Source organism: Euwallacea similis, chromosome 6 (assembly GCF_039881205.1).
Source record: "Euwallacea similis isolate ESF13 chromosome 6, ESF131.1, whole genome shotgun sequence".
Classification (NCBI taxonomy): Eukaryota; Metazoa; Arthropoda; class Insecta; order Coleoptera; family Curculionidae; genus Euwallacea; species Euwallacea similis.
The window spans coordinates 858,019-872,325 of NC_089614.1; the positions used below are offsets into that span (position 1 = coordinate 858,019).

At 34.6% G+C, this 14,307-nt stretch overlaps 2 protein-coding genes and 1 long non-coding RNA gene across 3 annotated transcripts; 1 reads left to right on the forward strand and 2 right to left on the reverse strand.

Annotated features, from left to right (window-relative positions):
• Positions 1-2,499: 2,499 nt before the first annotated feature.
• Positions 2,500-7,158, forward strand: LOC136409524 (uncharacterized). The gene is made up of 3 exons (XR_010752182.1): positions 2,500-2,831; positions 4,350-4,437; positions 5,240-7,158. It is a non-coding gene; the product is annotated as an uncharacterized lncRNA (long non-coding RNA).
• Positions 7,159-9,145: 1,987 nt separating this feature from the next.
• Positions 9,146-11,315, reverse strand: LOC136409594 (zinc finger protein 567-like). Its single transcript, XM_066391203.1, has 3 exons — positions 11,050-11,315; positions 9,617-10,661; positions 9,146-9,562 (listed from the first exon to the last, which is right to left on the reverse strand). Exons 1-3 carry the CDS (start codon positions 11,161-11,163, stop codon positions 9,168-9,170), a joined length of 1,554 nt encoding a protein of 517 aa, XP_066247300.1. The 5' UTR covers positions 11,164-11,315; the 3' UTR covers positions 9,146-9,167.
• An 860-nt stretch (positions 11,316-12,175) lies between these two features.
• On the reverse strand, positions 12,176-14,238 carry smg (sterile alpha motif domain containing protein 4 smaug). Its single transcript, XM_066391136.1, has one exon. The coding sequence runs from the start codon at positions 14,094-14,096 to the stop codon at positions 12,438-12,440; it is 1,659 nt and encodes a 552-aa protein (XP_066247233.1). The 5' UTR covers positions 14,097-14,238; the 3' UTR covers positions 12,176-12,437.
• Between the last annotated feature and the right edge of the window lie 69 nt (positions 14,239-14,307).

The window sequence follows — 14,307 nt, forward strand, 5'->3', positions numbered from 1 at the left end:
TGACGCACATTCAAACTATAGGGGGAGACCCAAAATACAACATTTTCAAAAATGCCCTGTAGTGCAAAAATTAAGATAGCTGGATCAATTCTGTCAACGTCAGTAGTAGGTGGGCTGTTATACCCCACACCCCAAAATACCACAATTACCAACTCAAATTTTCTAAATTCCCAGGTACCTACCTGTGGAAAATTACAGAAATTTATTTAGAATTTTTTTTTTCCAAAAATTTCTTTGCACAACATATGACGAGTGGGAGGAAGACTTTTAGGTGCATCTTTTGTTAAAAAATAAAAAAATATGTGATTTTCTTTATAAATTTTTTTTATTACATTTGTACAATTTTTCTCTGGTCAGTTAGTTGGTGGGTTTTGTGGTGGGCTTGGTGAGTCTGATGACATGTCAGATGGCATGCCAGAATCTTTACTACTGCTGCAAGAATATAAAAGAAATTTTTGGTTGTAATATACAGTTTGGCTAAAAACCAATAAGGGTTCAAGTATAGAAAGTTGGAACAAAAAAGTGAAGCTACAGATATGACTTTCTGCATCTTTATCAAAAATAAGTTATTATAAGGACTTACAGAATATTAACTTATGTTATATAGTTAATATCTTGTATATTCTGGTATATTCTAATTATAGTTAATATTTCACCTGTTTGTTCTGAGCATCCGGCAAAAGGCAGCTTTTGAAACTGGTGAACCAAAAACGATGTCCACATATACACCAATGCACCCGTGAACGCACGCTATACATGGTTCAATCAAAATCAATCTTGTGGCTGCGGCGGCATGTAAATGCAAAACAGTTTCAATATTTTTGGTAGGAATAAAGAAACCTGCATCTTTATCTAAAATAAGTTATTTATAAGGACTTACAGAACATTAACTTATGTTATATAGTTAATATCTTGTATATTCTGGTATATTCTAATTATAGTTCATATTTTACCTGTTTGTTGTGAGCATCCGGCAAAAGGCAGCTTTTGAAACTGGTGAACCAAAAACGATGTCCACATATACACCAACGCACCCGTAAATACACGCTATATGTGGTTCAATCAAAATCAATCTTGTGGCTGCGGCGCTAGGTAAATTCAAAACAGTTTCGATATTTTCGGTAGAAAGAACGAAAACTCGTATGTGCTCTGGCCAGTGAGCAATTCGGATTTCATTTCTGTTATTGATTTCTTGCACCGAAATATTTGCCTCGAAATTATGCTGATTTAAACAATTTATGGACACACGATATGGTCTCTTGTTTTGCCTGGCCATCTTGATCTGTGTGATATTTCTGGGGTTCAAAGATAACATAACCTTCAATTCACTGTTTAAGGCGTGCGTGTAATCTGTCCTGTTGTCGATGTACGGAATCACTAGGCGTTTTCCGTTGCGTGTCAGAAATGGGATTACACACAGAATTCGTAAAACTGGAACGTAATACGTTTTATTACTAAATTAGAATAAACTTATATTTACTGTGTACAGAGTATGATTGTTACCAGTTGGAGTACATATGGAGAACACGATGGCCAAAAGAGAAAAGAGACCGTTGGTTATGTGATCAACGGTTTTATATGGTTTGGGTCGAACTATCGAGAATGTATTTCCGGAAACCGTTACTGAAAATGTTCTCCCGCCGTTGTTTTAGTTCTCTACAGAACCGAGATACTGCTCTGGTTCGCAGTGCACTGTCACTGTCATTAATAGACGGGCGACACTGCACCGCGCAGCTGGCTCCTCCACAAATCAATCGCCTGGAAATATTGGAATGAAGAAAAACAATAGTTCACGAGATCTCCCAGACACAGCTTGACAGCTTCTTTCACAGATGGCGAACGCTGTTTAAATTTGTTTTAATCTATTATTACTTTAAAATAAAAATCTGTTAAAATTGATCTATTATTATTTCAAAATAAAATTCTGTACAAATTTAAACAGCGTTCGCCATCTGTGAAAGAAGCTGTCAAGCTGTGTCTGGGAGATCTCGTGAACTATTGTTTTTCTTCATTCCAATATTTCCAGGCGATTGATTTGTGGAGGAGCCAGCTGCGCGGTGCAGTGTCGCCCGTCTATTAATGACAGTGACAGTGCACTGCGAACCAGAGCAGTATCTCGGTTCTGTAGAGAACTAAAACAACGGCGGGAGAACATTTTCAGTAACGGTTTCCGGAAATACATTCTCGATAGTTCGACCCAAACCATATAAAACCGTTGATCACATAACCAACGGTCTCTTTTCTCTTTTGGCCATCGTGTTCTCCATATGTACTCCAACTGGTAACAATCATACTCTGTACACAGTAAATATAAGTTTATTCTAATTTAGTAATAAAACGTATTACGTTCCAGTTTTACGAATTCTGTGTGTAATCCCATTTCTGACACGCAACGGAAAACGCCTAGTGATTCCGTACATCGACAACAGGACAGATTACACGCACGCCTTAAACAGTGAATTGAAGGTTATGTTATCTTTGAACCCCAGAAACATCACACAGATCAAAATGGCCAGGAAAAACAAGAGACAATATCGTGTTTCGATAAAGTGTATTAACAATCACGTTTTCGAAGCAAATACGTGGGTTCAAGAAATTAACGTAAGCAATGTAATCCTAATTGCACCCTGGCCAATGTGCACAAATGTTTTCGGTTTTCGTATCGAAAATATTAAAACTGTTTTGAATTTATCTGCCGCCGCAACCACAAGATTGATTTTGATTGAACCAGGTATAACGTGCGTTCACGGGTGCATTGGTGTATATTTGGACATCGTTTTTGGTTCACCAGTTTCAAAAGCGTCCTTTTGCCAGATGCTCACAACAAACAGGTAAAATATGAACTATAATTAGAATATAACAGTTGTTAATAAGATGTTAACTATACAGGGTGTTTCAGAGTTTAACAGAAATAATTGAGGATCATGTAGAAGTGATTAAAATATGATGATTTACTTGTTAAAATTACATTCACAAACTTCTCAGTACTGAGATACAGGGTGTTAAAGTCTTCGTAAAAAAATCGAAATTTATTAATAGGTTTTAAACCCCTACAGGTATTACAATGAAACTTTGCTTGCACTTTGTGTGCTCAATAGTTCATATTTTACTGTAAAAACATTAACATTAGATTCACCAGTGGCATGTAGTTGGGCACCACTTTGAATATTTTTCGATAAAAAATTGGTACGCCAATGATTTATCTTAAATTAAAAAATATTTTTAGAATCCTCGTTTAATTCAGAAGAGAAAAGTTCACTTGACTTTTTTTCCTCTGATTTGTTGTTTTTCAGTAAAAAAATAATAACTGTTTACGTGCATGTCATTTAATAGTTTTTTCAACACTTCCAAAATATGAAGACATTTACGAGTTAGAAAATTAAAAATTATTTATTGCTAATAGAATTAACAGTAACAAATGAACATAAACTATTATAACATGTGCTCAAAATGAAAACCACCTTTCTGAGTACACATTTCACATCTTTTTCGCAATGAATTAATAGAGGCTGATATTATTTAATTGTTGTTCCTCAAATCTGTACATGCCATCTCTATTCTTAAAATTAACTGAAACCTATCGTTAATTTCTTCTGTATAAACATGTTCTTAAAAATTCAGAGTTTAACTCCAAACTATTTAAAATCCATTAACAAAGTAGCAATCGTCTTTCGGCATCACCAGGAATTAAATTTTGTACAGTAGTATTTTAGAAATGTTGAAAAAAACTATTAAATGGTGTGCACTTAAAGAGTTTTTATTTTTTTACTGGAAAACAACACATCGGAGGAAAAAAAGTCGAGGGAACTTTTCTTTTCTAAATTAAACGAGGATTCTAAAAATATTTTTTAATTTGAGAAAAATCATTGGCGTACCTACTTTTTATTGAAAAATATTCAAAGTGGTGCCCGACTGCACGCCACTGGTGAATCTAATGTTAATGTTTTTACAGTAAAATATGAACTATTGAGCACACAAAGTGCGAGCAAAGTTTCATTGTAATACCTGTAGGGGTTTGAAAGCTATTAATAAATTTCAATTTTTTTACGAAGACTTTAACACACTGTATCTCAGTAACGAGAAGTTTGTGAGTATAGTTTTAACAAGTAAATCGTCATATTTTAATCACTTCTACATGATCCTTAATTATTTTTGTTAAACTTTGAAACACCCTGTATAATATATAAGTTAATATTCTGCAAGTCCTTATAATAACTTATTTTTGATAAAGATGCAGAAAGTCAAATCTGTAGCTTTACTTTTTTGTTCCAACTTTCTATACTTGAATCCTTATTGGTTCTTAGCCAAACTGTATATTACAACCAAAAATTTCTTTTATATTCTTGCAGCAGTGGTGAAGATTCTGGCATGTCATCAGACGCACCAAGCCCACCACAAAACCCACCAGCTAACTGACTAGAGAAAAATTGTACAAAGGTAATCAAAAAATTTATAAAGAAAATCAAATATTTTTTATTTTTTAACAAAAGATGCACATAAACGTCTTCCTCCCACTCGTCATATGTTGTGCAAAGAACTTTTTGGGAAAATAAAAAAAAAATCCGAATAAATTTCTGTAAATTTCCACGGGTAGGTACCTGGGGATTTGGAAAATTTAAGTTGGTAATACACACAATCCCGTACAAGCATTCATTATATTTCTATTTAATTAACCTTCAAGTCTGCACGAATTTTTCCAAATTTTTTGCACATTTTCAACCGAAATTTCATCATTTTCTCGAGCTACGCAGGAAGCAACGCGAAGACGCCATTAACGCTGACAGCGAAAGTGTTATTCTTTTGTTTCCAGAACCTTCTTAATCCAAAGCGTCACTTTCGGATGACGTATTATCGCAAAACTACGTGTCGATTTGTTTGTGTTGAAAAATCGATATTCGATCGAGCGGCCCTAAATTAAAAATAATCTTGAAGGTGGCCTGCTCAGGCCATGCTGCAGGCCATGGAAATTTACCAATCGGCAAAAAAATTGATCAAAATCGAGCGTTTCTTGGATAATTTGAAGTCCAGTTGTGCACGTTGTTTTACGTAGAGGAACGCGCCTCAAAAAGAGAAAAAAATTAGCGCCGTATCCAACGAGTTTTTTGAACAAAAAAACACCCCACACATTATTAGTTCTTTCCATTGTAAACAAAAATAAACAATTAAAAAAGTCATATTCTACATATAGATACTTTTCGAGGGCCGAGGAAATTTATTAGATTTTTCGATTTAATTACAGAGAGCATCTACTGCACAGAATGCTAATCCCGATGTCATCCTGCAGAGTCACCCAAGAAATGTACGAAGAAAACTCGTTTCTGCGTAAACGCGCGCTACAAACGTTTCTGACTCAAATATTGGCTCCTCTAGATGAGTTAGATGTAGTCTTGGAAAACTCAGTTACCCATGGCATCACCTCCCCTTCGGCCCACATTTAAGGATAAGAAAAATCGATGTTCTTCCCGTTTTACTTAAAATTTAGAAAGTTCTGCGAATAGTTATTAGGTCTGAAGTGCGAGGGCCTTCACTCACTTTGCTGTGTGCTGTGTTACCGTGTATTTTATCAGTAGAAATTATATTTTTTTATAATCGTTAATTGTGATGAACCAGTGTAGGTTTCTCTAGTCTTGTGGTTGAAGTTTTCCCGGTCCGATATTATATAATTAAGCTAGTAACTCTATTATTTTTTTCGTAGAAAACGCAGTATTCTGTGTATATTTTCGTTCGATAAAAGGTCATTGTTATATTTTTTATTATGGTAATATGTGAGAGTTGTGTTTCCAATTAGTTTTCGATAATTCTTATTTCATGGCTAGTTTTAGTATTTTTCAACATGTGGAATATTTGACACTGAAGCACCGTGCTCAACCACTTCCTAGTACAAATATATCGATTTATTGCGTTGATATTTCTTTACCACTGAGATTGAATTATTTGATATTCGTATTATTAAGTAGAGATTTTTATTTATCATTTACAACTTATTTTATTATATTAACAAATGTATTTTCCCCTACAAGCTTTAAAAGACACCATTGTTGGGCGTGTTGAATTGAGAAAACGTGAAGTACGTTTTCTCCCCTTTTTTTCTAAAGCAGATGAATAACAAGTTAATCATCCTTTGCTGTTTTATCTATAGTTGCCATAGAGATTAACATGAAATGAAATGTTGAAGTCCTCGAAATTATGATTCAAGACACATTGCCTTTGTGTGTTTCGGTTTACTACAATTTTATGAAGTCTAGTTAAAATCGATAGTGCAAAAAATCGTATATATTTACACCACGGTTGTGAAGTACTCGAGACCCTCACGTCTTAGATCCCTCAGCTTTGCGCGATTCGGGACTAAAATTTCGAGTCATTATTTAAGTCCTGCACAACCTTGGTGTTTAACATTCTATTTTACATCATCGCATAGGGTGGATGAGCAAGTGTCCGTTTATCATTTTAGTTACGACCGTCCTCCTTTTTCTTGGAGCCTGGTCCTCACGTCATGTCTCGCCTTCAGTCTTGTGCGAACGATTAACAAGACTCATACAGAAATACCAAAAACGACGGATACATTATTCAAATATTTACTTCTTAGCCGTTTTCCAGTTAACCGATCTGCCACCTGATTTATGCACAAATCTCCAGGCCAACAGTTTTTTTGCTTTGTCGGGATAGATAACATGAGGTTTTACATCCATACGTACATGTTGTTTTGCTTGTTGATGTAACACGATCGTGAAATAGTGAGGACAAAAAATCATATTTAAACCAGGCATAAGGAAGAAGTTTTATTTCTCGTTTTTATGTACATCTCAAATTGAGCCGAAAACGTCTTTGTATCTCTGTCAGAGAATACATGTTTTTAGCGGGGCACTTTTGGTATTTATTTAAAAAATAATAAGCTTTAATATCGTCGTATTTACCATTTCCTAGTAAATGTCAAAATACCTGAAGTTCTTATGTGATCGGTCACACCATTATATTTCCGATAAGAGACGGTGAACGGTGTATTGTTTTCCTTTCGTAATCAATTAAATCGTGCAGTTTATATTATATTTGTACCTACTAATAATTTAAGAATCAGAATGAAAAGTTAAACTAGATCTATATTGCTGTAGATATTGTACATTCGAATATTGACCATTATAAATTGGTATTAAAGTTTGACTTTATTTCCTTATGTTAACCCCAAGTGATGAGAATCAAACGGAGAGTATGTGGTGGTTTATGGTAAATCACTTTATTATACCATGATATAAATTATTAAGGGTATAAATGTCGAGCAGTTATTGTGTATTATTGTTTACCACTGATCTTTATATTTTTATGATTAACTTGTGCTTGTAATAATTATTATAAATTATTTATATTATTGAATAAGATCTAATTAATATTTAGTTATGGAATTATTTGGTTCAGTGTAAATGATTTATTCTTCAGTTCTGATTATAATGAAAACGCAAAAGCCGATAACGAAAGTTGTTGGCGGTGAAATTTCTGCCACCTAAGGTTTATGATTCATTCGGCTAAGAATTCTGGGTGAATAAAGGTGTGCACCATTCTCGTGTATAACAAGTAATAATTAACGGCAGATGTAAGAGTATTGATTTAGAAAATTCCCGCAATGCAAGATCATAGGTGTACTGAAAATTTCGAGAGGAAAACAGACACGGGGTTTTCTTTAATATCGTGCTGGTATTTCGGGGCGTGATGCCGTAGATGATATTTCATCATGAAGGATAATTCATCTAAACACCCCTATCTACACGTCCCCAACAAGCGGATATAATTGTTTATACAGGATTCTGAATTTTTCCTTTTTATTATAATACTTTAATTATCTATTGAAGACATTCAGATTCGTTAATGGGAAAATCAACAAGTTGTTTATTAACCAAAATGACCTTTATGATCGATAATAGAAGCCGATCTAAATTGTAAGAAAAGACTGAAGACCGAACTTAAAGGTGTCATCTACTGGGTTATTCTAGTGATTGATAAAATAAATTGCGTAATCATTGACGATCATTCACAGAATGGAAGATTCTTGAGAGATGCGAGATGGAAACAATGGGACAATGGAAAATCTTGACATTATGGCGAATGAAATTAGCCAAAGATCCTAAATGCAGAGAAGACGAAACGCCGGAACCAGAAGTGGATCGATGAAAGAGGAGGAATGAAGAAAGATTACGAACTCACTTTTGAACATAAAGCAAAAGATGGCCAACTTATAGACATGCAATCGTAGATTGGTTAAAAAGTAGAAACAATCGTGAATCCAATAGTGAACGTTTCATCTAGTCAAAAATTGCAAAAACAATAAAAGAGATCCGAAAAAATGATTCTACTAAATTAAAAGTGTGTAGAGTGTCGATTTCAACGATTTCGAGGGCATTTTCTACTTACATTTTTCTACACAATAAATATTTGACTTACTTATATTCACTACAAGGTACTTAAAAATCCAACCAATTCATTAGCATCATTGAAAGTTTTTTGCACAATAGGTATTAAAAGAAGACTATTTTTCTCGTATCATTTTATTATAAATTGAAAAATATGTATAAATGGTTGCTTTAACTGAAAAAAATTGATGTTTGAAACAATATAATTGCAGCAAACCAAGTGATAAACGTACAATAATACTTAACACATCATTTATAACTTATCAACGGTCCGTAAATTTGTCCTGTACATTTGAGGGATGGATATTGCTCATTTTTTGTTTTAGTTTGTTTTGGGAGTGACGCCTCACATACAAATAGGTGTTGTTGGAGTGGTGGAATTGGGAATGCGCCAGATATCAACCAACCATTAATGTTAAGAAAGAGATTGTAAAAAATATATACGATCAGATATAGATAAAACAATTATTCTAGTGATTTCAAAAGTTTTAATATTTCCGCAAAAAAAACTTAAAAATTTACGAAGACGTAACACCTATAAAATTAGACAAGATACCGAAACGTTAACATTGGTTTTGGTCTGAGCTTTTAGGAAAGGATGAAAGCTGTTCTCACTTAGTAATAACTAAGAATAGTGTGCAATTCCACCACTCCAACAACCCCTACTTGTCAGAGGGTCGTTATTCCTAAAGAAAATAAAACAGAAAGTATCTAGAAGATACATTTCATTTAGCCCTTTATGTCCCTCTGGTAGTCCCAACTGGATTCTTAAAAGTAATCCACATTTAAGTGAACTTCACGCAAATGGACTTGCAAATACTCTGGCGTAAACGACTCTGCGCAATACTGACACTTCTCCCCTTCGTGGATTCTCGAATTTATGTGCGCCCTCAAGCCCTGTTCGGTGGCGAACCCCCTATTGCAAATGTCACAAAAGGCCCTTTCTTTTTCTTCGAAATTATGCGCCCTTCGGAGATGATTTTTAAGGGATAATTTAAGTTTGAATCTCTCCCCGCACATTTCGCAGCCATATGGCGTTTCGTTGGTATGTGTACGCCAGTGGGTCACCAAGTGCGTACGTTTGCTAAAATCTTTGCCGCAATACTCGCACTTATGCGGTCTCAGTTTTTTATGAATTCCATCTATGTGTCGTTTTAAATGCACTGAAAAGGAAATTTGACAACAATAATCTCAATGGATGTCGAAACCAAACTCACTTTTCTGAAAGAACTTCTTGCCACAAATATTGCATTCCAAATCTCGGACTCCTCCATGCTCCTTTTTATTATGCAAATCCAAGGCGTGTTTTGACCTATATTTTTTACCACACTTATCGCATATATAATCCAATTTAGACGAGTGCCAATATAGCTTATGATACCTCAGACCCCTTAAGTTTCTAGTGGTAACACCACAAATATCGCAGCTAAAATGCTCTGGAAAGTGCGTCGACATGTGGTGTTTCAAATAATGTTTTTTGACCTCCTTTTTGCAGATTTCACAGGCAGCATACTTTTTGCCATTTTTCCAGATGATGTTTGAGTCGTCTGATTTTTCTTGCTTCAATCTGGGCTTCGCACCCTGCGTCTGCTTTTTCATCTTTTCTCTAACTGACTTTCGCACAAATATCACGTTAGAGTATCGCTTATCGCTCATTTTCTCTTGCTGTAAAATTTTGTTACTCATGGCAATCATATTTCTTTTTCTTCTTAATCTTTCTGGAGATAAAGGTTGTTGGCTTGGAGGTATTTCTTGTGACGATTCAGCAGGATCTACTTCCAACTTAATATTTTGGCTAACTTCTGCTTTTATACCTCCTGATTGAGCCTCAGCTTCAGGACGTACTTCTGATATTAAAGTAATTTCCTCCACAAATTCTTCATCTTCTAAATCTCGATCTGTAGCATCAATTTCCTCTTTAACTTCCTCAAAGTTTTCATTTTTACTGAAATTTTCGAAGTTTTCCTCATCATCCTCATCACTTGTGCTTTCAGGCGTTTGGGGCCGTCTTCGACTTCTCCTTCGACGTAACGGGCGTTTCACTTGAGACTTTACAGGCTCTACAAGCTCTTTTTCACTTACAAGCAGTTTGGTATTACTCATGGCTTCTTCCAAAGTAGACCCTACTATTTTTTCATGTACAAATTCTTTGAGTAATTCCTTATGGGAAAGGAGGATTTGCTTTCTAACCGACATGCAAAATTTTACATTTTTGGCGCAATCTAAACAAGATTCCTTGGGGAAGTTATCCTCTGGGTCTACCTGGTATGGAAAAGGGATATTGTAAGAATTTGTGTTTTGAGGTAATATCAATAAGATTAATAGACAAAGATGTATTAAGTTTATGTAAAAAATATACTGAGAAGTATTTTGAGCATATTTTTGACTGTCTGGAATTAGTTTTAAGTCGGAATGCTTCCCTCACTTGCCTCTTAAAAAGAACCCATATTATATTAACACTGACCATCTGTTAAAGACTTTATGAGCGAATCTGTAATCTAGATGGCAATTTTTTGTCTCATTTGAATGTGTTCGTGAAAGGTAATAGACGTAAAAAATTGAGCAACCTGCTCAGCATACACAGTCATTCTGTGCATATATATTAATGTAGATAATTCTGAATAATAATAATAACAATAGTATTTATTACCTTTATTCCTGCCAAAAGTTCTATCATTTTTGGAAAATCGTGCCTAAATATATCTACTTTTTTCGAAGTTTGATTTAAACATAATCTGCACCTGTAGACAGACCCGTTGTCCATTTTTATAGGAGGTTAAATAAATGTTTATTAATTATAATATATTTATATATGTTTAAAGAGAATTAATTAATTGTGAAAATAATTAGAAATTTGATAATTATTTATATTTTACCATAATTTTATTTTTATTATGTTTACATTTTGCGATTGACATTGACAGTGTCGACAGGCATTAAATATATCGATTAGTTTCCTGTTTTTATACATCAACCAATCGTTAATAATAGACCTGCGAAGGTTAAACTAAAATGGCGACAAGGTTAGTCGGTAAAAGCGAAATGAAATTAAAAAATCAACATTTTTTTTTGGTTTTTTAAAAATATCCATACCTAAACAATATAAACAATGCAAAACAAGATTTTTCTCAAAAACAGTTTTCACTAAAATACGTACATTTCTAAACCAATCCAAAAAAAAATTTTTTTCGTATGTTTATATTTTCATCTTTTTAACAGCAGGATAATTGGCATATAAATCATAAACAATTAAGGAAATGGCTGTATCTATCTCTACCTTCTAATTTTATAATTATTGTCTTGGGGAAAACCTTATGAATGCGTGGCCATCTTTTAAGGCCATATTATTTAATCTGCTGTTAACTTTAACCGTAATCTGGTTACTATAGTTAATAAAGAAACGATGAAATAATACCTTAGTATTAGTCAGATTCTTGGTTTTTATAGAATCTACCTTGATGTTAAAGCCGACAGGCATGTTAATAATTAAGACCATAGGTGATCTACGGTTCTATTGATTTAATTGGTGTTGTGAATTGATATTTTGCTCTTAAGGGCCAGATTACACCCCACAAAACTTTCAGGTACCACTGTGACTTTCCCAGTTCTTTCGTTATAGGCATTATAAGTGCACTTTTTATAACGTGTTAGCTTTATATTTAGGTTAGTTATTACAGAAAATTTACGTTGCGTTGAATTACTTTATCGCATGAAAAGCGCACACTCTAGAGCGTGCTTTCCTGAACGCTCTTACTAGTAAAAAAATCATCCAACTCCTGGTTAAACACTTCCATATATTTCGTTTAATAAAGAGCTCATAGTGTTTCGATTGCACTACCAGTAGTAAAATAAATAAGCATTTTTAAAATACAAATTTGTCAAAAATAATAGACACACCTTCTTAAAACCTAAATTCAAGACCATTCACATAAAGTCGGTATTTAATACCTACACTTTTACATCAATACAAACATTGAAATATATTTAACAACAGACAAGAAGCCTTTCCAACAACCAAATTTGTCACAGGAGACTGACTTAAGGACCTAACGCGTGTTCCATCATCTGTATACATAAAGATTCTAAACTATCTTCTATATCATCACAATTGTTTTTCAAAGTCTGAATGTCTGATTTGTGCTTCAATTGCGAGCTTACAGTGTTATTTACATTGTTTCTACTAGCACTGGTGTTGTGAGGATTTGAAGACTTACTTATTTGTAAAAGTTGATTCTGCAGTGTTACACTATCCACTGAGTGTCTGTGCATATGAACACTAGAATTAATTTGCATATTGGGGTATGATGAACTTTTGTGGGAAGTTGAAGATGGGTCCACAGATATTTCAAAAACATTTAAAGGAACATTTTTTAAATGATTCCCCTTTGCACCTTTTCGACCAGACACTTTTTGTGGACATGGAACAAACACATTCCTAGCATCTAGTTGTTCCTTCCACATATTTAATTTCTTTTTTTGCTCAATTGTGAAACAGTTTAGATTGTCAGCTTTCTCACACAATGAATTAAAAAGCACTAAGATTTCGTCAGTCGGCTGTCGCAGCATAAGCAGCTGAGTACAAACTTTACCCATTACTTTAACCAACTGCGAACACAAGTCTTCTCCTAATGTAACCTGCATGGGGCTTTGCAGAATGCTTTTCAGTTCCTTTAAGGCTTCATAAACATCACTACCATTCATGAGTGCAATTTCAAGGTCTGCAAGCATTTTCTGCCGATTTCTCAACTTATCCAGACTGAGTAATATCTTCTGGCGTGCCCCCTTTGTAACTCCAGCCTCAATCAAGTAATCTTCACTTAAATTGAGCATTTGATTAGCAGTTAAATCATGGAAGATCCATTCATATTTGTGCAGCCTCAAAGACTTTAACCAGGACATTATGCTCTGCATGAGAGGAAAATTATTTTTTAGAATTTCTTCTAGTTTGCTCTCAGAACTGCTTAATGGGATGTAAGGATGGTTGTCACTGATGGTCTTCTCACAGGACAGAGAAAAGCTTCGTGGTTTATGGAATGCTTGTATTAGGTTTTCCTGTGAAGACCAGCTCTCTGTGTCATTCAGGTATGATATTCCTGGAGTTAAACTGTTTGACCGCTTCTTATCTTGCTGAGTAAAGTCTGTGTTGATAACAGGATTTGAGGCACTAACAGGGGAGTGAACAAAATTCTCTGGGGTGACCCTATTTAAAACTTGTTTGAGCAAATGCTTAAAAATTGTCTTGTCTTCTTTGTCAAATGCTGGGTGGATATATACATAAGACATAATCTCAACACACTCATTATAAATTTTCTTAAAAGGAGGGGTAATAAACTCAGTCAATATTCGCTGGATGGTGTTCAAGTAGCAAGTGGCAGCCTCTTTGTTTCCTGGCCTCAATAACGGCAAGTGATTGAGCAACAAACAAAGAGCGGACTGAGGGTTTTCCGACAGAAAATTCTTAATAAACTCCGGATCATTTGCGTTTTGTTCCATTACCTGTCTCTCAATTGTGTTGATTGCGGTAACCAGCTGATCTAGGGCGTTTTGCAGAAACCGGGCATTGGCAAAAGGCAGACCCACCATGAGATAGTACAGGGCAACAGTTTTCTCGCAGCTATCCCAGTTCCGGAATTTCATTCTGAGTTCGTTTAGCTGGTCATAAAACTCAGAAAAGTCTCGTTGGCGACCAAATTCCATGCTTATTTCGTGGATTACTGAGTTTGAGGCTGTGGTGTGACTTTTTACAAATGAAAAAGGGCATTAAATAGTCGTAAAATGATAAAATGTTGGATTTCTTTGATTTTTTGTTGTCATCAGAATTTTTTTTATTTACTATTTTCCAAGTGGATGTCAGAACGTTTGTCACTGTCACTCTAAAGCGATCATATGGATCTAATTTACTGTTCTA